The 23413-nt window shown below is 44.9% G+C and overlaps 1 protein-coding gene across 1 annotated transcript; it reads left to right on the top strand.

Annotated features, from left to right (window-relative positions):
- Positions 1 to 15543: 15543 nt before the first annotated feature.
- LOC115105840 (protein FAM163B-like) lies at positions 15544 to 20405 on the top strand. Its single transcript, XM_029628268.2, has 2 exons — positions 15544 to 15655; positions 18274 to 20405. Exons 1-2 carry the CDS (start codon positions 15563 to 15565, stop codon positions 18673 to 18675), a joined length of 495 nt encoding a protein of 164 aa, XP_029484128.1. The 5' UTR covers positions 15544 to 15562; the 3' UTR covers positions 18676 to 20405.
- Positions 20406 to 23413: the final 3008 nt, after the last annotated feature.

Below are 23413 nucleotides of genomic sequence, written 5' to 3' on the forward strand. Positions count from 1 at the left end.
GAGCCTGTAATCGAATCCACATATGCTGATGCTCCAGATATTCAACTAGTTTAAAGAATGTCAGCCGTATTGCTTTTTTAATCAGAACAGTTTTCAGCTGTGCTAACTTAATTGCCAAAGGGGGTTTCTAATGATCAATTAGCCTTTTAAAATTATAAACTTTGATTTGCTAACACATCGTGCCATTGGAACTCAGGAGGGATGGTTGCTGAGGGCCTTTGTACGCCTATGTAGATATTCCATAAAAAATCTGCCATTTCCAGCTACAATAGTAATTTACAACATTAAACAATGTCTACACTGTAATTCTGATACATTTTATGTTATTTTAATGGTCAAAAAATGTGCTTTTCTTTCAATAACAAGAACATTTCAAGTGCCCCCAAACTTTTGAACTGTAGTGTATATCCATATATATACATGCATGCACATACCCACATACAGTTGAAGTTGGAAGATTGCATACACTTAGGTTGGAGTCATTAAAACTCGTTTTTCAACCACTCCACAAATTTCTTGTTAACAAACTATAGTTTTGGCAAGTCGGTTAGGACTTCTACTTTGTGCATGACACAAGTAATTCTTCCAACAATTGTTTCCAGACAGATTATTTCACTGTATCACAATTCCAGTGGGTCAGAAGTTTACATACACTAAGTTGACTGTGCCTTTTAAACAGATTGGAAAATTCCAGAAAATGATGTCATGGCTTTAGAAGCTTCTGAGCTTAGAAGCTAATTGACATCATTTGAGTCAATGGGAGGTGTATCTGTGGATGTATTTCAAGGCCTGCCTTCAAACTCAGTGCCTCTTTGTTTGACATCATGGGGAAATCAGCCAAGACCTCAGAATTTTTTTTGTAGACCTCCACAAGTCTGGTTCATCCTTGGAAGCAATTTCCAAATGCCTGAAGGTACCACGTTCATCTGTACAAACAATAGTATGCAAGTATAAACACCATGGGACCACGCAGCCGTCATACTGCTCAGGATGATCTCCTAGAGATTAATGTACTTTGGTGCGAAAAGAGCAAATCAATCCCAGAACAAAAGCAAAGGACCTTGTGAAGATGCTGGAGGAAACCGGTACAAAAGTATCTACAGTTGAAGTCCGAAGTTTACATACACCGTAGCCAAATACATTTAAACTCTGTTTTTCACAATTCCTGACATTTAATCCTAGCAAAAATTCCCTGTCTTAGGTCAGTTAGGATCCCCACTTTATTTTAAGATGTCAGAATAATTATAGAGAGAATGATTTATTTGCTATCTTGTTATTAGTCCCACCCTTCAGCTCCATTCAACCCCTCCCATCTATCCATTTTGGATTTCCATTTGCCATATATTTTTCAACTGTGCTGTGATGCTTCACAAAAGTACTGAACCTTTCTATTCTCATAGATTCTACAGATTGTAAATTAATTAAACAATTATTATATTATTGTTAGATTGACTATGACTTTTTAAACCACCCAGTATTGCTATCTGCAGTGTTAGTTTTAGGTAAATGTTGCAATTCTTCAGCCATTCCTGGACCTGTGACCCAAAACGAGCTGCATATGAACAGTACTAAAATAAATGATCTAATGACTCTGCCTCCTCGCAGAAAAATCAGCAGAGCTGGGAAGATTGAATCCCCCATATATTAACATTCTATTGGTTGCAATAGATTTTTATAATAATTTACATTTAAATCCAGGTTGCATCACATCCGGCCATGATTGGGAATCCCATAGGGCGGTGCACAATTGGCCCAGCGTCGTCCGGGTTTGGCATCAATGAAAATAATAATTTGTTCTTAACTGACTTGCCTAGTTTGGAAATAAGGTTAAATAAAAAATAGAACAAAAAATGAAAATGCTTGTGTTTTGAATCTGGCAACGTTTCATAAACCATTCAACCACCATGTGCCATGGATTTGGTATATCGAAAATCTCTTCTGAGCTATTTTGCAATTTATATGGCACAGCTGTCAATTTTTTGGTCCTTAAATGAAACTAGTATGTATGCATGGATTTTTATTTCTCACAATTTTCTTGAACCATTTTTTGTCTTTAATTCAGGGCCGACAGACAAGTTCCTTACTTTTCCTCCTTCCACTTGCCTCTTCCATTTTTCTGGTAATGCTGCAATTAGTTAGTTGTGATTTTGGGTAGAGCAGACTTTTCCATAAGTCTGTGTTACCTGCATGTGTGACATAAATCTACCAGTCCTATTTATGATATAATTTACAAAGATTAGACCTTTTTTATTTTATCGAAAAATACTTCATTTTTTAAATCAATTTGTATCCTTGAGTTTAACCACAATATTTTTTGTATTATTTGTTCTGTCTTTTCAGGTGGATTCAACTTAAATTGCAACCTATGGCTTGTTTAAAAAATAACAATATTTTGGAGATTATTTCGTTTTCAAATAACCAAAAGTGAGCGGTTGTAATCTGAAAAAAGAGAAAAAGGCCATTCTTGAACATGGGGTGAGACATTCTTACTAATTTACTAGAGAACTATTTTGGATTTAAGTATAACTTTTGTATGACTGATGCCTTTAGTGAGAGGTCTAATGCTTTAATATTTAATAAGTTCTGCCCTCTGAATTCATATTCATTATATAAATAGGACCTTTTCATTTTGTCTGGCTTGCCATTCCAAATAAAATTGAAGATCTTTTGCTCATATAATTTAAAAAGCAGGTCGCTAGGTGTAGGCAAAGCAAATCGGTAAACCGTGATGTGACTGAAATGTTAATCAGGGGGATTTTTCCACAAGTAGACAGGTATTTTCCTCTCCATGGTAGCAAGATCTTATCTATTTTTGCTATCTTCTATTAAAATTTATTGGAGCGAGATCATTTCTTTCTTTCGGGATATGTATACCGAATATGTCCACATCCCCATCCATCAGACCATTTTATTGGTAAACTACACGGTAATGTAAAAGTTTCATTTTTTTTGTGATCCAATACGTAATATAGTACACTTTGGTTTTAATCCAGAGAGGTTAGAAAAATGATCTAGATCGTCTGAGGCTGTGGAGGGATTATAATTGTTTTTAAGACATGGATTTATAATCCCTTAATATTGTTGTTGGATCTCATTTTAACAGCTAACATTTCGATGCCAATAATAAATAGATATGTCTATAGTGGACAACCTTGTTTTGCTCCTCTTAACAGTTGAAAACTTTCTGAGATGTAGCCATTATTTACTATTTTACACCTAGCTTTACTATACATAACTTTAACCCGTTTTATAAGAGATTTTCAAAAATTGAAACATTCCAGGCATTTATATATGAACTCCAGCCGTACTTGATCAAAAGCCTTTTCAAAGTCAGCTATGAAAACCAGGCCTGGATTCCCTAATATTTCATAGTATTCTATTGTTTCCAGTACTTGTCCTATATTATCTCCAATGTATTGTCCATGTAAAAAAATCTGTCTGATTAGGATGAATAATATCTGACAAAACCTTTTCAATTGTATGCGCTAAGCATTTAGCTAGAATTTTTGCATCACAACACTGAAGTGTAAGAGGCCTCCAATTTTTTTAAATGGACTGGATCTTTATATATACCACTTGGGTCCTGTTTCAATAATAATGAAATCAGACCTTCTTGTTGCGTGTCCGATAATCTTCTGTTAATATAGGAGTGGTTAAAACATGCTAATAATGGTCCTCTGAGTATATCAAAAAAATGTTTGGTATACTTCCACTGATATGCCATCCAGCCCTGGAGTTTTCCCATACTTTAATTGCATCATGAAGTTCCTCCTCTATAATTTGGCCTTCACATGAGTCTTTCTGTACAGATGTTCATTTTACATTGTTTATAGGAAAATAATCCATACAATTAGCTTTGGTTAGTGGAGATGGAGGAGACTGAAGGGAAAACATTCTTAATAAATCTTCTTCAGGATCAGTGTCCCATCCAGAGGACGGTTGAGCTAAAGTTGGCTAATGTGATTAGCATGAAGTTGTAAGTAACAAGAACATTTCCCAGGACATAGACATATCTAATATTGTCAGAAAGCTTAAATTATTGTTCATCTAACTACACTGTCCAATTTTCAGTAGCTAGTATAGTGAAATAATACCATGCTATTGTTTGAGGAGAGTGCACAATTTTGAACATGAAAAGTTTTTAATAAACAAATTAGGCACATTTGGGCAGTCTTGATACAAACTTTTGAACAGAAATACAATGGTTCATTGGATCAGTCTAAAACTTTGCGCATATACACTGCTAAATTGCACCTGGGCTGGAATAATACATTATGGCCTATCTCTTGCATTTCAAAGATGATGGTACAAAAAAATTACAAAAGAATGGTTGTTTTTTTTCTTTGTATTATCTTTACCAGATCTATTGTGTTATATTATCATACTTTCCTTTTACATTTCCACAAACATCAAAGTGTTTCCTTTCAAATGGTACCAAGAATGTGCATATCCTTGCTACAGGCAGTTAGATTTGGGTATGTCATTTTAGGGACGGATCCTTAAGAGGATCCTTAAAGTACTGTACTTCCTCTTTCAAATGATCATTCATGGAATCATGAGTGACTCAATCATTTGTCACAAGTTACAGTGAAAAGTTATTGGTAGCATTTCTATGTTGAAGATTGAAAAATAATTTGTCTGCATTTTTCCCCATATTCCATCCAGTTAGCTTTATTTTTTATAATTGTAACGGCTTTCTTCCGTTGAGGGAGAGTCGGACCAAAATGCAGCGTGGTTAGTTCGATACATCTTTAATAAGAAAAAACATGAACAATACAAAAACAACAAACGGAATGTGAAAACCTATACAGCCTATCTGGTGAAATAACTAACACAGAGACAGGAATAATCACCCACAAACACACAGTGAAACCCAGGCTACCTAAATATGGTTCCCAATCAGAGACAACGAGAATCACCTGACTCTGATTGAGAACCGCCTCAGGCAGCCATAGCCTATGCTAGACACCCCTACTCAGCCACAATCCCAATGCCTACTAAAACCCCAATACAACAACACAATAAACCCATGTCACACCCTGGCCTGACCAAATAACTAAAGAAAACACAAAATACTAAGACCAAGGCGTGACAGAACCCCCCCCCCCCTAAGGTGCGGACTCCCGGACGCACATCAAAACCATAGGGAGGGTCCGGGTGGGCGTCTGTCCATGGTGGCGGCTCCGGCTCAGGACGTGGACCCCACTCCGTTAATGTCTTAGTTCCTCCCCCTCGCGTCCTAGGATAGTCCACTCTCGCCGCCGACCATGGCCTAGTAGTCCTCACCCAGAACCCCACTGGACTGAGGGGCAGCTCGGGACTGAGGGGCAGCTCGGGACTGAGGGGCAGCTCGGGACCTGACCTAGGCCTAATAACCTTCACCAAGGACCCCACTGGACTGAGGAGCAGCTCGGGACTGAGGTAGAAGCTCGGGACTGAGGGGAAGCTCGGGACTGAGGAGCAGCTCGGGACTGAGGTAGAAGCTCGGGACTGAGGGGAAGCTCGGGACTGAGGGGAAGCTCGGGACTGAGGGGAAGCTCGGGACTTAGGGCAAGCTCGGCACTGAGGGGAAGCTCGGGACTGAGGGGAAGCTCGGGACTGAGGGGAAGCTCGGGACTGAGGGGAAGCTCGGCACTGAGGGGAAGCTCGGGACTGAGGGGAAGCTCGGCACTGAGAGGAAGCTCGGCACTGAGAGGATGCTCAGCACTGAGAGGAAGCTCAGCACTGAGAGGAAGCTCAGGCAGGTAGTTGGCTCCGGCAGATCCTGGCTGGCTTGCGGATCTGGAAGAGTCTGGTTGACTGGCGGATCTGGAAGAGTCTGGTTGACTGGCGGATCTGGAAGAGTCTGGTTGACTGGCAGATCTGGAAGAGTCTGGTTGACTGGCAGATCTGGCTTCTCTGGCTGCTCCATGCAGACTGGCAGCTCTGGCTGCTCCATGCAGACTGGCATCTCTGGCTGCTCCATGCAGACTGACATCTCTGGCTGCTCCATGCAGACTGACAGCTCTGGCTGCTCTATGCAGACTGGCAGCTCTATGCAGACTGGCAGCTCTGGCTGCTCCATGCAACCTGGCAGCTCTGGCTGCTCCATGCAGAGTGACAGCTCTGGCTGCTCCATGCAGACTGGCAGCTCTATGCAGACTGGCAGCTCTATGCAGACTGGCAGCTCTGGCTGCTCCATGCAACCTGGAAGCTCTGGCTGCTCCATGCAGACTGACAGCTCTGGCTGCTCCATGCAGACTGGCAGCTCTGGCTGCTCCATGCAGTCTGACAGATCAGGCTGCTCCATGCAGACTGGCAGCTCAGGCTGCGCTGAACAGGCAGGAGACTCCAGCAGCGCTGTAGAGGAGGAAGGCTCTGGCTGCGCTGAACAGGCGGGAGGCTCTGGCTGCGCTGAACAGGCGGGAGGCTCTGGCTGCGCTGAACAGGCGGGAGGCTCTGGCTGCGCTGAACAGGCGGGAGGCTCTGGCTGCGCTGAACAGGCGGGAGGCTCTGGCTGCGCTGAACAGGCGGGAGGCTCCGGCAGCGCTGTAGAGGAGGAAGGCTCTGGCTGCGCTAAACAGGCGGGAGACTCCGGCAGCGCAGGAGAGGAGAAAGGCTCTGGCAGCGCTAAACAGGCGGGACACACTGAAGGCCTGGTGCGTGGTGCTGGAACTGGTGGTACTGGACCGAGGACACGCACAGGAAGCCTGGTGCGGGGAGCTGCCATCGGAGGACTGGTGTGTGAAGGTGGCACAGGATGGACCGGACCGTGAAGGTGTACTGAAGAACCTGAGAGCAGGGCTGGCACAGGACGTGCAAGGCTAGGTAGGTACACAGGAGGCCTAGTGCGTGAGGCTGGCACAATTTTCACCAGCCGACTAACACGCACCTCAGGACGAGTATGGAGCGCTGACCCAGGTGCCATCAAATCCCCGACTCGCTCCGTCGGACGAATATTGTACCTAAAGCACCAAGCTAGCAACTCTCCTCCTCCTCCTCCCCTCCCTCTCCTCCACTTTCCCCATTAACTCCTTCACAGTCTCTGCTTCGCTCACCTCTAACACCGGCTCTGGTTCTGGTCTCCTCCTTGGCTCCTCACGATAAACAGGGGGAGTTGGTTCAGGTCCGAACCCTGACTCTGCCACACTCCCTGAGCCCCCAATACATTTTTGGGGTGGACTCTCGGGCTTCCATCCGCGTCGCCGTGCTGCCTCTTCATACCATCGCCTTCCCTCTTTCTCCGCCTCCAGTTCTTCTTTGGGGTGGCGATATTCTCCAGGCTGTGTCCAGGGTCCTTTTCCGTCCAATATCTCCTCCCACGTCCAGAAGTCCTGTGATCGCTGCTCCTCACGATAAACAGGGGGAGTTGGCTCAGGTCTGAACCCTGACTCTGCCGCACTCTCCCTGAGCCCCCCCCAAGAAATTTTTGGGGCTGACTCTCAGGCTTCCTTCTGCGCCGCCGTGCTTTTCTCTTCGACTCCATTCTCCTATAGCCCTCTTCGCACTGCTCCAGCGAATCCCAGGCGGGCTCCGGCACTCTCTCTGGGTCGACCGCCCACCTGTCTATTTCCTCCCAAGTCGTATACTCTATACTCTTGCTGTCCATAACGTCCTCCCATGTCCATTCCTCTTTTCGCTGCTGTTGCTGTCGCTGCCTGTCACCACGCTGCTTGGTCCAGTTGTGGTGGGTGATTCTGTAACGGCTTTCTTCCGTTGAAGGAGAGTCGGACCAAAATGCAGCGTGGTTAGTTCAATACATCTTTAATAAGAAAAAACACGAACAATACAAAAACAACAAACTGAATGTGAAAACCTATACAGCCTATCTGGTGAAATAACTAACACAGAGACAGGAACAATCACCCACAAACACACAGTGAAACCCAGGCTACCTAAATATGGTTCCCAATCAGAGACAACGAGAATCACCTGACTCTGACCTGATTGAGAACCGCCTCAGGCAGCCATAGCCTATGCTAGACACCCCTACTCAGCCACAATCCCAATGCCTACTAAAACCCCAATACGACAACACAATAAACCCATGTCACACCCTGGCCTGACCAAATAACTAAAGAAAACAACACAAAATACTAAGACCAAGGCGTGACAATAATATATCACACTGGATCTTTCTTGAATAGGTTCTTCCATTTCTTTTTGTTTTTCCTCCAACTTACTCTGAGCCTCTATGGTACAGTTTTTATTGCTATCTATCTGTACTGTTAGTCCTTCAATTTTCTTTGTTAATATGGACTCTTTTGACCTAATTTGCTTTTGTTTTATAAGTGAGTACTGAATTGCATGGCCTCTAAAGGCACATTTAAAAGTGTCACATACAAAAATGGGTTCTGCTGTACTTGTGTTATGCAGGAAACAGTCAGTTATAAATTCTTCTGTCCTAGTTAAAAACAAGTTATTATCCAGTAGGCTTCGATTAAATTTCCAATACCCTCACCCACGTGGAAATTCTGTAAGAGCAATATACAGTATATGCCAATTATGAGATGGTCGGACTGCATTCTGTCCCCTATCATCACTTTGTTTCAACTTTTGGTACCAGAGAGAATGACATAAGAAAGTAATCAAGACGAGTAGCTTGATTGAGCCTCCGCCATGTATATCTCACTAAGTCTGGGTATTTAAGCCTGCATATATCCACAAATTCCAATATATCCATGACGTTCATGATTTCCTTAAGTGTCTGAGGGTGATAATTTGTAGTGTGATTTCCTTTACGGTCCATAGAGGTATTTAAAATCGTATTAAAATCTCACGATCACTTGTTAGTGTCTATAATACTGTAATAAGCTATGTCCTCTGATTTTCTATGATTGTCCACGTAGAAGAACCCCCTCAAATTCTAACGACTCTTGTGTAGCATCATAGAGCAAAACATGTGGTCAAGACATTCAGACTCAACAGACGTTTTTGGTAAAAAGACCAAGCCCCGGGCCCCTTGTCGCTCTAGCTCAGCCCCCGTTAATCACACAGACTAAAGGATACAGAAGAAATAGATGAATCCAATGGTACAACCCGGAAGTCTGTAGCCCAAACACAAAATGTTTAAAAAGGGGTTAGAAGTTGAAAACCTGCCAACGTTACGGTGGGATTCATTGGGTTAAAGCGCATTGACCCAAAACTAGCTGGTCAGCACAACCAAGTCAGTACCATTTTTTAAAATTGAATGATATAGCTAGAATAGAGTGATTTTATGTCTATGGTCAATACTCCCAGAGACACACACAGACATATTACCCAAAGATATTTGTCATATTTTGTAGTACAATACTCTTTTTATTTTATATATATTTTTTAACTCTACCCTCTGTCCTTTCTGTATGAGACTTCTATTCTGTTGTCTTTTTAAATTATCTTTTCTGTTTCTTCTCTTTCCCATTCTTAGCACAGATCTATTGATTTCATTTGAGGACTTGACCTGTAAATTAGATTTGTCAAATTAGAGTCCATCCGGTAGGTATGTGCTGTTTGTAGACAGCTTGCTAGATTGACTTTATCAGATCCGCCGGGCCAAACAAGGTAAAAGGGCCTTTGGCAAAGACATGTTCTTGCTTTCTCTCATTGGACCCAAACACACTGTAGCTGGACAGGAGAAGAGGTTAGACGGTCAGTGAGTGCAGTCTCAGATTGGTGTGTCAGTCAGTGCTAAGGTTGGTTGGTTAAGTTGTTACTTTAGCTGTTAATTCAGTTGTTATGATGTGATATCTGGACTACCACCGTTGCCATTATAAACTCAGCAAAAAAAATAAACGTCCCTTTTTCAGGACCCTGTCTTTCAAAGATAATTTTTTTTAAAAATCGAAATATCTTCACAGATCTTAATTGTAAAGGGTTTAAACACTGTTTCCCGTGGTCAGGCGTGTACGTACTGGTAGCGAAGTCAGGTGCAGGAGAGCAGAGATTTGTGAACAGGCACACACTTTATTGAGGCAAAACGCGCAAAACAGTCACAAGAATAATGTTTAACAACAAACATCTTCGTGAAATACCACTGGGGAAACGAGAAACCAGTCAGGCGCATCAACAACAAACACTAGACTTTGTCTCACTGCTTGACACAAACATTCTTACACAATGATGACAATCTTACACATGATGGGGAACAGAGGAATAAATACATGTAGATTGATTGGGGAATGAAAACCAGGTGTGCGGGGAACAAGACCAAAACAAATGGATACATGAAAAATGGAGTGGAGATGGCTAGAAAGCCGGTGACGTCGACTGCCGAAAGCCTCCCGAACAAGGAGAGGAGCCGACTTCGGCGGAAGTTGTGACACCCATGCTTGTTCAATGAACCATAAATAATTAATGAACATGCACCTGTGGAACGGTCGTTAAGACACTAACAGCTTACAGGCGGTAGGCAATTAAGGTTACAGGTATGAAAACTTAGGACACTAAAGAGAACTTTCCACAGACTCTGAAAAACACCAAAATAAAAATGCCCAGGGTCCCTGCTCATCTGCGTGAACGTGCCTTAGGCATGCTGCAAGGTGGCATGAGGACTGCAGATGTGGCGAGGGCAATACATTGCCATGTCTGTACTGTGAGACACCTAAGACAGCACTACGGGGAGATAGGACGGACAGCTGATCGTCCTCGCAGTGGCAGACCACGTGTAACAACACCTTCACAGGATCGGTACATCCGAACATCACACCTGCGGGACAGGTAAAGGATCTGCCCGAGTTACACCAGGAACGCACAAAAATCCCTCCATCAGTGCTCAGACTGTCCTTAATAGGCTGAGAGAGGCTGGACTGAGGGCTTGTAGGCCTGTTGTGAGGCAGGTCCTCACCGGCAACAATGTCGCCTACGGGCACAAACCCACTGTCGTTGGACCAGTCAAAAAGTGCTCTTCACTGACGCGTCACGGTTTTGTCTCACCAGAGGTGATGGTACGATTCGTGTTTATCGTTGAAGGAATGAGCGTTACACCGAGGCCTGTACTCTGGAGCGGGATCGATTTGGAGGTGGAGGGTCCGTCATGGTCTGGGGCAGTGTGTCACAGCATCATCGGACTGAGTTTGTTGTCATTGCAGGCAATCTCAACCCTGTGCGTTACAGATAAGACATCCTCCTCCCTCATCTGGTACCGTTCCTGCAAGCTCATCCTGGCATGAACCTCCAGCATGACAATGCCATCAGCCGTACTGCTTGTTCTGTGCGTGATTTCCTGCAAGACAGGAATATCAGTGTTCTGCCATGGCCAGCGAAGAGCCCATAGATCTCAATCCCTTTGCTGCTCCATCTCTCCATCCATCTCTCCTCAAACCTCTCTCTCTCTCTCTCTCTCTTCACCCATCTCTCCTCAAACCTCTCTCTCTCTCTTCACCCATCTCTCCTCAAACCTCTCTCTCTCTCTTCACCCATCTCTCCTCAAACCTCTCTCTCTCTCTCTCTTCACCCATCTCTCCTCAAACCTCTCCCTCTCTCTTCACCCATCTCTCCTCAAACCTCTCTCTCTCGCTCTTCACCCATGTCTCCTCAAACCTCTCTCTCGCTCCCCATCCATCTCTCCTCAAACCTCTCTCTCTCTCCATCCATCTCTCCTCAAACCTCTCTCTCTCTCTTCACCCATCTCTCCTCAAACCTCTCCCTCTCTCTTCACCCATCTCTCCTCAAACCTCTCTCTCTCGCTCTTCACCCATGTCTCCTCAAACCTCACTCTCCATCCATCTCTCCTCAAACCTCTCTCTCTCTTCACCCATCTCTCCTCAAACCTCTCTCCCTCTCGCTCTCCATCCATCTCTCCTCAAACCTCTCTCTCTCTTGCTCTCCATCCATGTCTCCTCAAACCTCTCTCTCTCGCTCCCCATCCATCCCATCTCTCCTCAAGCCTCTCTCTCTCTCGCTCTCCATCCATCCCATCTCTCCTCAAACCTCTCTCGCTCTCCATCCATCCCATCTCTCCTCAAACCTCTCTCTCTCTCGCTCTCCATCCATCTCTCCTCAAACCTCTCTCTCTCTCGCTCTCCATCCATCTCTCCTCAAACCTCTCTCTCTCTCGCTCTCCATCCATCTCTCCTCAAACCTCTCTCTCTCTCGCTCTCCATCCATCTCTCCTCAAACCTCTCGCTCTCCATCCATCTCTCCTCAAACCTCTCTCTCGCTCTCCATCCATCTCTCCTCAAACCTCTCTCTCTCGCTCGCCATCCATCTCTCCTCAAACCTCTCTCTCTCGCTCTCCATCCACCTCTCCTCAAACCTCTCTCTCTCGCTCTCCATCCATCCTTCCACCTCTCCTCAAACCTCTCTCTCGCTCCATCCTTCCATCTCTCCTCAAACCTCTCTCTCTCTCCATCCATCTCTCCTCAAACCTCTCTCTCTCCATCCATCTCTCCTCAAACCTCTCTCTCTCTCTCTCTCTCTCCATCCATCCATCTCTCCTCAAACCTCTCTCTCTCTCGCTCTCCATCCATCCCATCTCTCCTCAAACCTCTCTCTCTCTCTCCATCCATCCATCTCTCCTCAAACCTCTCTCTCTCTCGCTCTCCATCCATCCCATCTCTCCTCAAACCTCTCTCTCTCTCGCTCTCCATCCATCCCATCTCTCCTCAAACCTCTCTCTCTCTCTCCATCCTTCCACCTCTCCTCAAACCTCTCTCTCTCGCTCTCCATCCATCTCTCTCTCTTTCTCCATCCATCTCTCCTCAAACCTCTCTCTCTCTCCATCCATCTCTCCTCAAACCTCTCTCTCTCTCTCGCTTTCATCCATCTCTCCTCAAACCTCTCTCGCTCTCCATCCATCCATCTCTCCTCAAACCTCTCTTGCTCTCCATCCATCCATCTCTCCTTAAACCTCTCTCTCTCTCGCTCTCCATCCATCCCTCTCTCCTTAAACCTCTCTCTCTCTCTCGCTCTCCATCCATCCCATCTCTCCTCAAACCTCTCTCTCTCTCGCTCTCCATCCATCCCATCTCTCCTCAAACCTCTCTCTCTCTCGCTCTCCATCCATCCCATCTCTCCTCAAACCTCTCTCTCTCCATCCCTCCATCTCTCCTCAAACCTCTCTCTCGCTCTCCATCCATCCATCTCACCTCAAACCTCTCTCTCTCTCGCTCTCCATCCATCCATCTCTCCTCAAACCTCTCTCTCTCTCGCTCTCCATCCATCCATCTCTCCTCAAACCTCTCTCTCTCGCTTTCATCCATCTCTCCTCAAACCTCTCTCGCTCTCCATCCATCCATCTCTCCTCAAACCTCTCTCGCTCTCCATCCATCCATCTCTCCTCAAACCTCTCTTGCTCTCCATCCATCCATCCATCTCTCCTCAAACCTCTCTCTCTCTCTCGCTCTCCATCCATCCCATCTCTCCTCAAACCTCTCTCTCTCTCGCTCTCCATCCATCCCATCTCTCCTCAAACCTCTCTCTCTCTCGCTCTCCATCCATCCCATCTCTCCTCAAACCTCTCTCTCTCTCGCTCTCCATCCATCCCATCTCTCCTCAAACCTCTCTCTCTCTCTCTCCATCCATCCATCTCTCCTCAAACCTCTCTCTCGCTCTCCATCCATCCATCCATCCATCCATCCATCCATCTCACCTCAAACCTCTCTCACTCTCCATCCATCCATCTCTCCTCAAACCTCTCTCTCGCTCTCCATCCATCCATCTCTCCTCAAACCTCTCTCTCTCTCTCGCTCTCCATCCATCCATCTCTCCTCAAACCTCTCTCTCGCTCTCCATCCATCCATCTCTCCTCAAACCTCTCTCTCTCTCTCTCGCTCTCCATCCACCCATCTCTCCTCAAACCTCTCTCTCGCTCTCCATCCATCCATCTCTCCTCAAACCTCTCTCTCGCTCTCCATCCATCCATCTCTCCTCAAACCTCTCTCTCGCTCTCCATCCATCCATCTCTCCTCAAACCTCTCTCTCTCTCGCTCTCCATCCATCCATCTCTCCTCAAACCTCTCTCTCTCCATCCATCCATCTCTCCTCAAACCTCTCTCTCGCTCTCCATCCATCCATCTCTCCTCAAACCTCTCTCTCTCTCGCTCTCCATCCATCCATCCATCTCTCTTCAAACCTCTCTCTCTCGCTCTCCATCCATCCATCCATCTCTCTTCAAACCTCTCTCTCTCGCTCTCCATCCATCCATCCATCTCTCCTCAAACCTCTCTCTCTCACTCTCCATCCATCTATCACTCCTCAAACCTCTCTCTCTCGCTCTCCATCCATCCATCTCTCCTCAAACCTCTCTCTCTCTCGCTCTCCAGCCATCCATCTCTCCTCAAACCTCTCTCTCTCTCGCTCTCCATCCATCCATCTCTCCTCAAACCTCTCTCTCTCTCTCTCGCTCTCCATCCATCCATCCATCTCTCCTCAAACCTCTCTCTCTCGCTCTCCATCCATCCATCTCTCCTCAAACCTCTCTCTCTCTCTCTCCATCCATCCATCTCTCCTCAAACCCCTCTCTCTCTCTCTCTCTCGCTCTCCATCCATCCATCCATCTCTCCTCAAACCTCTCTCGCTCTCCATCCATCCATCTCTCTTCAAACCTCTCGCTCTCCATCCATCCATCCATGTCTCCTCAAACCTCTCTCGCTCTCCATCCATCCATCCATCTCACCTCAAACCTCTCTCTCTCTCTCGCTCTCCATCCATCCATCCATCTCTCCTCAAACCTCTCGCTCTCCATCCATCCATCTCTCCTCAAACCTCTACCTCTTTCTCGCCATCTCTTTTCCCCGGGCGCCCGAAGACGTGGATGTCGATTATGGCAGCCCCCCGCACCTCTCTGATTCAGAGGGGTTGGGCTAAATGCGGAAGACACATTTCAGTTGAATGCATTCAGTTGTACAACTGACTAGGTATCCCCCTTTCCCCTCTACTCTCATCTCTCTCCTCAAAACCTTTCCACCCATCCTCTCCCTCTCCTTTTATTTTATCTTTTCCATCTTTCCATCCTACCAACCAACCTCACCGCACGGCTTATATTGACCTTCTTTCCTTCTATCACGCTGTCTTCCCATCTCTCCTCCCTTTCCTCTCTATCTCTCCTCTCAATCGCTCTACGCTCTGTCTTTCCACTTATACCTCTTTGCCCTCCGTCTCACTCTATTCATCTCCCATCTCTCCCTCCCTCTCTCCCTTTCATCCCACCTCTTTCATCCTTCTCTCTATCTGTCCCTCCACGACTCATTCTCCTGTTTCTTTATCTCCTCTATCTGTGTTTCAAGCAGTGAGACAAAGTCTAGATTATGTATAGGAAGGATAATTCAATGAGCGTTACTGGGGATGACACAGAGTTAATCCACTTAATGAACACAATGCACTCTCTCTCTCTCTCTCTCTCTCTTGCTCTACCTCGCTATCTATCTCTTCACCCTTTCTTTCCCTCTCTCTTGTTCCATTCTCTCTCTCTCTCTCTCTCTTGTTCCATTCTCTCTCTCTCTCTCTCTCTCTCTCTCTCTTGTTCCATTCTCTCTCTCTCTCTCTTGTTCCATTCTCTCTCTCTCTCTCTTGTTCCATTCTCTCTCTCTCTCCCTCTCTCTCAATCCCCCCCCTCCTCTTTCATTCTTTATTTTCTGTAGGCTGTTGATGGAGAGGATTTCGAATGACAGCCGGGACAGTGGTCATCACAGGCGGTATTTTAGCTACAGTTATCTTACTGTGCATCATCGCAGTACTGTGTTACTGTAGGCTGCAGGTAAGCCCCTCCTACAACCCTCTGGTCCTCTCTTCAGTGTGGGTCAGGCCATGTACTGTCACTGAACATGTTACTGTCACAATAAGCATCAAGTCACTCTATACCTCTGATGGAGACCTCTGACTGGGTGCTTAGTAATCTGCTGAAAGCCAAAAACAAAAAGGCTCAAATAAATTACACCACGTAATTCAATCTAGATCGAAAAAGCCTTTATTTAGTTTCCTTGTGCACTGGCGCACTTCAGCAAATGTGTCTTCATCAAGGTGTGCCCCTCTGGACTGTCCCCGTCTTCACCGAGGTCAGGCTATGTGGTACAGGAAGCCGTTAGACATCACAACATCACACCCCCCTTTGTATATTCAAGCTGCACGTACTGACTTGGGTATGTTCCCCCTCGCACAGCTTGCCGGGTACGTGTTTCTCAGAGCATTCAGAAGTCTCTCACTAGACTATATGTTTTGACGCAGAAGGGTTCTTTGGTTCTGGAACACCTGATGGTTTTGTGATCATCAAACCTTCAGTGTGTAGATAGAACTGGGTAGGGGAGGGTGGGGTGTCTTGAGACAAGTTGTACAATGTGGTGTACAGAGGCTGTGTGTAGAACGGAGTAGGGGAGAGTGGGGTGTCTTGAGACAAGTTGTACAATGTGGTGTACAGAGGCTGTGTGTAGAATGGAGTAGGGGAGGGTGGGGTGTCTTGAGACAAGTTGTACAATGTGGTGTACAGAGGCTGTGTGTAGAACGGAGTAGGGGAGAGTGGGGTGTCTTGAGACAAGTTGTACAATGTGGTGTACAGAGGCTGTGTGTAGAATGGAGTAGGGGAGGGTGGGGTGTCTTGAGACAAGTTGTACAATGTGGTGTACAGAGGCTGTGTGTAGAATGGAGTAGGGGAGAGTGGGGTGTCTTGAGACAAGTTGTACAATGTGGTGTACAGAGGCTGTGTGTAGAACTGAGGAGGGGAGAGTGGGGTGTATTGAGACAAGTTGTACAATGTGGTGTACAGAGGCTGTGTGTAGAATGGAGTAGGGGAGAGTGGGGTGTATTGAGACAAGTTGTACAATGTGGTGTACAGAGGCTGTGTGTAGAACTGAGGAGGGGAGAGTGGGGTGTCTTGAGACAAGTTGTACAATGTGGTATACAGAGGCTGTGTGTAGAATGGAGTAGGGGAGGGTGGGGTGTCTTGAGACAAGTTGTACAATGTGGTGTACAGAGGCTGTGTGTAGAACTGAGGAGGGGAGAGTGGGGTGTCTTGAGACAAGTTGTACAATGTGGTGTACAGAGGCTGTGTGTAGAATGGAGTAGGGGAGGGTGGGGTGTCTTGAGACAAGTTGTACAATGTGGTGTACAGAGGCTGTGTGTAGAATGGAGTAGGGGAGGGTGGGGTGTCTTGAGACAAGTTGTACAATGTGGTGTACAGAGGCTGTGTGTAGAATGGAGTAGGGGAGAGTGGGGTGTATTGAGACAAGTTGTACAATGTGGTGTACAGAGGCTGTGTGTAGAATGGAGTAGGGGAGGGTGGGGTGTCTTGAGGCAAGTTGTACAATGTGGTGTACAGAGGCTGTGTGTAGAATGGAGTAGGGGAGAGTGGGGTGTCTTGAGGCAAGTTGTACAATGTGGTGTACAGAGGCTGTGTGTAGAATGGAGTAGGGGAGAGTGGGGTGTATTGAGACAAGTTGTACAATGTGGTGTACAGAGGCTGTGTGTAGAATGGAGTAGGGGAGAGTGGGGTGTCTTGAGACAAGTTGTACAATGTGGTGTACAGAGGCTGTGTGTAGAACTGAGGAGGGGAGAGTGGGGTAAATCTGGCCACTTTTGACATAAGGTATAAAGACTTCGTGTGTTCTGGGTAGGGGAGAGTGGGGTATGTTTGGAACCTTGTTTAAACTGTAGTGTAAAACCTGGTAGGGGAGAGTGGGGGGTGTTGAGACATTTTTTTCCATTACAATGTATTACCATAAGACAGTAAGTGGGTCAGAAAGAGATGACATTTAATTAACGAACCATCCATTCCTATTCCATTCAGCTAATAGACAGACATCCAGCTCCTTTTCTCAGAGTCATGTTAGTGTAATTGTATAAATAGTCAGTTAATCTCCATCTCATGCATGCTTATGCTCTATTCCTGACTCCCTCTCAGTGTAATGTCGTGTAATAGCTCAATGTAATGTTTGGTAACAGCTTACCAAACTTCAATGTGTGCCACATGAGACAGTATCATAAAGGCAGCAGAGTTTTTTTTTTTTTTTTTAAGGCCTGCCATCTCATTCAAGTAATGTAGCTGTACACTTTAATTGATTGCTCTTTGTGTCATCTCCTGAATGTTTTGCTGTCACCTGTACTTTGAATACCAATTATTGTTTATCTTCATGTTGGTAGTGGACTTTACAAAAGAGACTTTTAAGTCTTAAACTATTGGTTGGTCACAGATCAAATAGACCTAAAACTGTTTTATTTATTCTTAGTGACAGACATGCTGTGATCATTCATGTCCTTATCTCCTCAGTCTCCCCTCTTTCCCTCTCTCTGACCTTATTATTGCTGTATGAAGGAGAGGATTTCTTCATCTCAGGGATATGCAGTGAATATTGAAGTTCTCCTCGTTTCTTGTCCCCCCGACAGTATTATTGCTGTAAGAAAGAGGAGTCTGAGTCGGAGGAGGAGGAGCCCGACTTCGCGGTGACGTCCCGCCTCCCGCCTGTACACGCCAACCACAACATCGTGGCGGCGTCGGCCACCGCCTCCAACCCCAACGGCCCCGCCCTCTTCACCCCGCCGTTGGCGCGTAAACTGACGCGCTCGCAGACATTCTGCCCGTCGTGCACGCACCATGAGCTGCCCTTCTACCTGCAGCACCCAGACGGACTGCGGAACGGCGGCGACCGCATCAGCTACCGCAGTGTCCAGCAACACGACCTGGACCTGCCCTTAGAAATCCCCAGCTACCACAAACTCAACCTGACCCGGTCGGTCACTATGAGGGACATGTTCAACCGCAGCTGCAGCATCAGCACTGACGTTTAGTGGCATCAGCGCCACCTGGTGGCATTGAGGACTCATGGAAATGGATGGATAATACAATTGGGACAGATAGTGGGACTGTGATTCTCCCATGAACCTCTGTCTTACGCTCAGTTATAACCACACATTAACTGGCAAAAAGATAAATCTGCGAGTTTGTCCTCTCCTCATTCTGCTTGTTCTGTGGGTACAGTAGGATGTTGACCCTGAAATACCATAGAGTTTCTACACTGTCTGGACTCATACTGTTGGATTACCTTAAACCTAAACCACCTTCTGGTTTAAGTCCACCAAATCAACCCAAGCTTTAAATAATAAAAAAACAGACTTTGCGTAGTTGCTGCTAAAGAAACCAAGAAACCATGGTGATAAGGAGGAGGGTTATGGAGGCTACTCGCACTACTGTGTCTCTCCACCAATCCCCAGCCTGATCACCAGAAGGGGGACGGAGCAGATCATATCCCAAGTTATGGATTATTCATCCATCGCATCATGGTTTGGAAATGGAGGAAGAGAGGGGGAAGAACATGTCAAAGACCATAAAAACGTAGGAGATAAAAGGCTTGGGTTGGAGAGTAGGGGGTGGAGTCCTCTGCTCTGTTTTCTACATGCAGTTTTTTTGGAGGAGGGGGAGAGAGAGAGAGCCGGGTTGCTACGAGAGCATTAGAGACTTGCTGCTTCTCATGGATGACCAACCAGTGGTGAATGCTTGATCTTTTCTTGTACATAAAGCAGGAGATTGGGATTCTGTTCTTAATCTCAATGTGGATCAAGTTAGGATGAGAGGTGTGTGTTTTGCATACCAAGGAAGTGATATCTGGAAATAATCCTAGCCAGCGCTGTACACAACACGTTATCATACTTTTTCAGACTCTAATTGGGTTGCAATAACATTAAAAGGACACTAAAGGGGGGCGTTTAAGTTAAGTTCTTTATTCATGTGATTTACCAAACAGAATGTGTCCGGGGTTGGCTTAACCCGTTGGGGTAAAAAAAGAAGAAGCTAAATGGATTTTTGAAAATAGTTGTCCTTTTTTCAAAGTTTTACTTCAGTCGTTGTCATTACTGAATATTGTGAAACAGCATCCATACTATTTATGTCTGAGTGCTGAGGAACCATACAGACGAGAAGAAAAAAATAGATTTGATACACTTTACTATGTCATTTATGGTTATCTTGTTCACTGGAGTTTCAAATCGTGGTATTTTCACCGGATTCCTTGTGGTGTCTAAAATCTGAGATCCATAGGCTAATAAATCTAAACAACATTTTGTGGTTTATCTTCATTCGATTGGATTGGATTTGGTTTAGCTCCCTCTCCACCCACCTTGTTGGACTAGGGGGATGAACTCTGCACTCGATTTAGAGGCCTGGGAGAGTATGACCCTTCTCTCTGAGCTCTGCAAGCAGGACTGAAGGAAGCGCTGTGCTGTGTGCGCAGTATAGTCAGGATGGGGATGGAGAGACTGCGGTTGTGTTTTTATGCCCACGGGCCACTCTTTCTATCAGATTATTTACTGCAGAGATTAAATCAGAGTGAATGTGGGGTGGGGGCTGGAATCTGATTGGCTCCCTCATGTTATTGTCCTCTCACTCCATCTGTACATTCAGTGGTAGTGGATGTTTTGCCTCTTTTTGTCTTCTTCCTTTTACCACCACCAGTTGACTAGCAAACACGGTTGTTGTTTTGTTTGTTTTGTCCCAGCAAATTAAACAATTTGTCCAAACGGTATGGGCCTTTTTATTTAGTTGATCTATTGTTGCGTCATGTGTATTCCTGCAAACAAACACACAGGCACGCATACAGTGCATTCGGGAAAGTATTCCGACCCCTTCACTTTTCACATATTTTGTTACGTTACAGCCTTATTCTAAAAGGGATTAAATATTATTTTTTACCCAAAACAAAAATCTACACAAAATACCCATAATGATGAAGCGAGACATTTTTGCAAATATATCATTTTCTTTTGAACAGAAAACCTTACATAAGTATTCAGATCCTTTGCTATGAGACTCCAAATAGAGCTCAGGTGCTTCCTGTTTCTATTGGTCATCCTTGAGATGTTTCTACAACTTGATTGGAGTACACCTGTGGTAAATTCAATTGATTGGAAAGGCACACACCTGTCTATATAAGGTCCCACAGTTGACAGTGCATGTCAAAGCAAAAACCAAGCCATGAGGTCAAAAGAATTGTCCGTAGAGCTCCGGGGACAGGATTGTGTCGAAGCACAGATCTGGGAAAGGGTACCAAAAAATGGCTGCAGCATTGAAGGTCCCCAAGAACACAGTGGCCTCCATAATTTTTAAATGGAAGAAGTTTGGAACCACAAAGACTCTTCCTGGAGCTGGCCCCCAGGCCAAACTGAGAAATCGGTAGAGAAGGGCCTTGGTCGGGGAGGTGGCCTAGAACCCGATGGTCACGCTGACAGAGCTCCAGAGTTCCTCTGTAGATGGGAGAACCTTCAAGAAGGACAACTATCTCAGCAGCACTTCACCAATCAGGCCTTTATGGTAGAGTGGCCAGACAGAAGCCACTCCTCAGTAAAAGGCACAACACAGCCCGCTGGAGTTTGTCAAAAGGCACCTAAAGACTCTCAGACCATGAGAAACAAGATTCTCTGGTCTGATGAAACCAAGATTGAGCTCTTTGGCCTGAAGGCCAAGCGTCACGTCTGGAGGAAACCTGGCACCATCCCTACGGTGAAAAAGAGTGGTGGCTGGAGAATGTTTTTCAGCAGCAGGGACTCGTCAGGATCGAGAGAAAGATGAACAGAGCAAAGTGCAGAGAGATCCTTGATGAAAACCTTCTCCAGAGCTCTGAATGTCCTTGAGTGGCCCGGCCACAGCCCAGACTTGATCCCGATCTAACATCTCTGGAGAGAACTGAAAATAGCTGTGCAGCGGCGCTCCCCATCCAAGAGGATCTGCAGAGAATAATGGAAGAAACGCCAAGCTTGTAGCGACATACCTCAAAATACTTGAAGCTTTCATCGCTGCCAAAGGTGCTCTAACAATCTAGTAGGTAAAGGGTCCGAATACTTATGTAAATGTGATGTTTTTGTTTGTAATAAATTTGCTAACATTTCTAAAAACCTGTTTTTGTCATTATGTGGAGTGTAGATTGATGAGGGGGAAAAAACAATTTAATCCATTTTAGAATAAGGCAGTAATGTAACGAAGTTTGGAAAAAGTCAAGGGGTCTGAATATTTTCCAAATGCACTGTACATACATAAATGTATGCATACATATTATCTTTCAACATTTTCTCTTCCTTTTAAAAACTGAGTCCCACAGGAAATGTAGTGTCATAAGGAATTGTATGAGAGGCAGATATTAAAGATGGAATCAGCGCCACTGTCCGCCCCTCCACCGCTGGTATTGTTTTTGTTGCAGAGTTGAGGAGCTTCGCACAGCATACTAAGAAAATTGCAGTACATATTGTGCTCTTCTATCACACGTGCAATGATATCCGGTGGGGAAGAAACTGTTTGTTGTTTACAGTAACTTATTTGTTGTTGTAATATCGCAAAAGGACGTGGTTGTTTCACCATTAAGGATTCCAGGTTTAAGTACATGATTATATTACATTTATTTAAACTTTTGTTATCATTATTTTTACAGTATTGGTGTTCTTTGCTGAACTACAGAATAGTTTTTTTTCAGTATTTGCATTTTATGATACACTTTTGTTGTTTCCAGCTCTCTATGGTAAAACATGTTTCTGTCATTGTTTCAACTGTATGACTAAAGAACACATGGTTACTAATAAAAGTTTGTGAAAATCTCTAGTATTTTATGTACATCTCTACTACTGTAGTTGTTACAAAGAAAGCAAATATACATTTTCTTATTATTTTTTTTTATTTTTTTAACCTTTATTTAACTAGGCAAGCCAGTTAAGAACCCATTTTTTATTTACACCGATGGAAATTTACTATGCACATGGCTAAGGACCTCCCCCTAAAGACCTCCCCAAATCTTATTTACTCGAGAGTTATACAACATCACATATTCATCAGCATCCATTATAATGTCCATTGAAATATGGAGAAAACAGTTACTGTAGGTGACATCAAATATGACAGACATTGGATGGATATACAAATGCATATAAAACAAGTCACTTCCTAAACATAGTTGAAGACCAGTGATGGGCAACATGGCCTCATGCTGCTAAAAGTGTGATGGAGAAATCTCCTAAAAACTCAGGGTGTACTCTAAAGACCACAGCTATAAAGTCTCTTTCCAGTGCTATGGTCACACCTCTTTGAGATGATGGTGATGAAAATAAAATGTTGTTTTTTCTCCCCAGGAAATGACACTGACATGAGAATGAATCTGAGATGTATTTTGCTGATAAAGCATTGAGTCGGGATAGTGTGGGGTGTTTCACACAGTAAAACGGACGATGCGAATTCAGAGGGAACTGCAATTACTCATAGGATGACTCAATCCTGGTTCATGTAAGAATTAAATAACCTGCCACAATGGACAGACAGGACACCAATTATGTCATTGTCTCCTTTTTGTCTTTTTGTTACATCGAGGTACAAAAGTACCTTATAATGCATCCACATTGTTCTGCTATGACCAATAATTTGACATATTCAAATGACTGTAATCAGATTTTGTCACTGAGACTGTTATAAAGACATTATTCACTGTAACTTCAAGCTATAATCTTTAGTTGTAAATGAACCTTCTACTGCACACATTTGTGACCGACCGCCTTG

The sequence above is a fragment of the Oncorhynchus nerka genome, linkage group LG4 (genome assembly GCF_034236695.1).
Source record: "Oncorhynchus nerka isolate Pitt River linkage group LG4, Oner_Uvic_2.0, whole genome shotgun sequence".
Taxonomy (NCBI): domain Eukaryota; kingdom Metazoa; phylum Chordata; class Actinopteri; order Salmoniformes; family Salmonidae; genus Oncorhynchus; species Oncorhynchus nerka.

Coding starts and splice junctions, on each gene's coding strand:
- LOC115105840 (XM_029628268.2), top strand. CDS start 15,563: ATGACAGCCGGGACAGTGGTCATCACAGGCGGTATTTTAGCTACAGTT. Junction 15,656..18,273: donor TGTGTTACTGTAGGCTGCAG/GTAAGCCCCTCC, acceptor TCCCCCCGACAG/TATTATTGCTGTAAGAAAGA.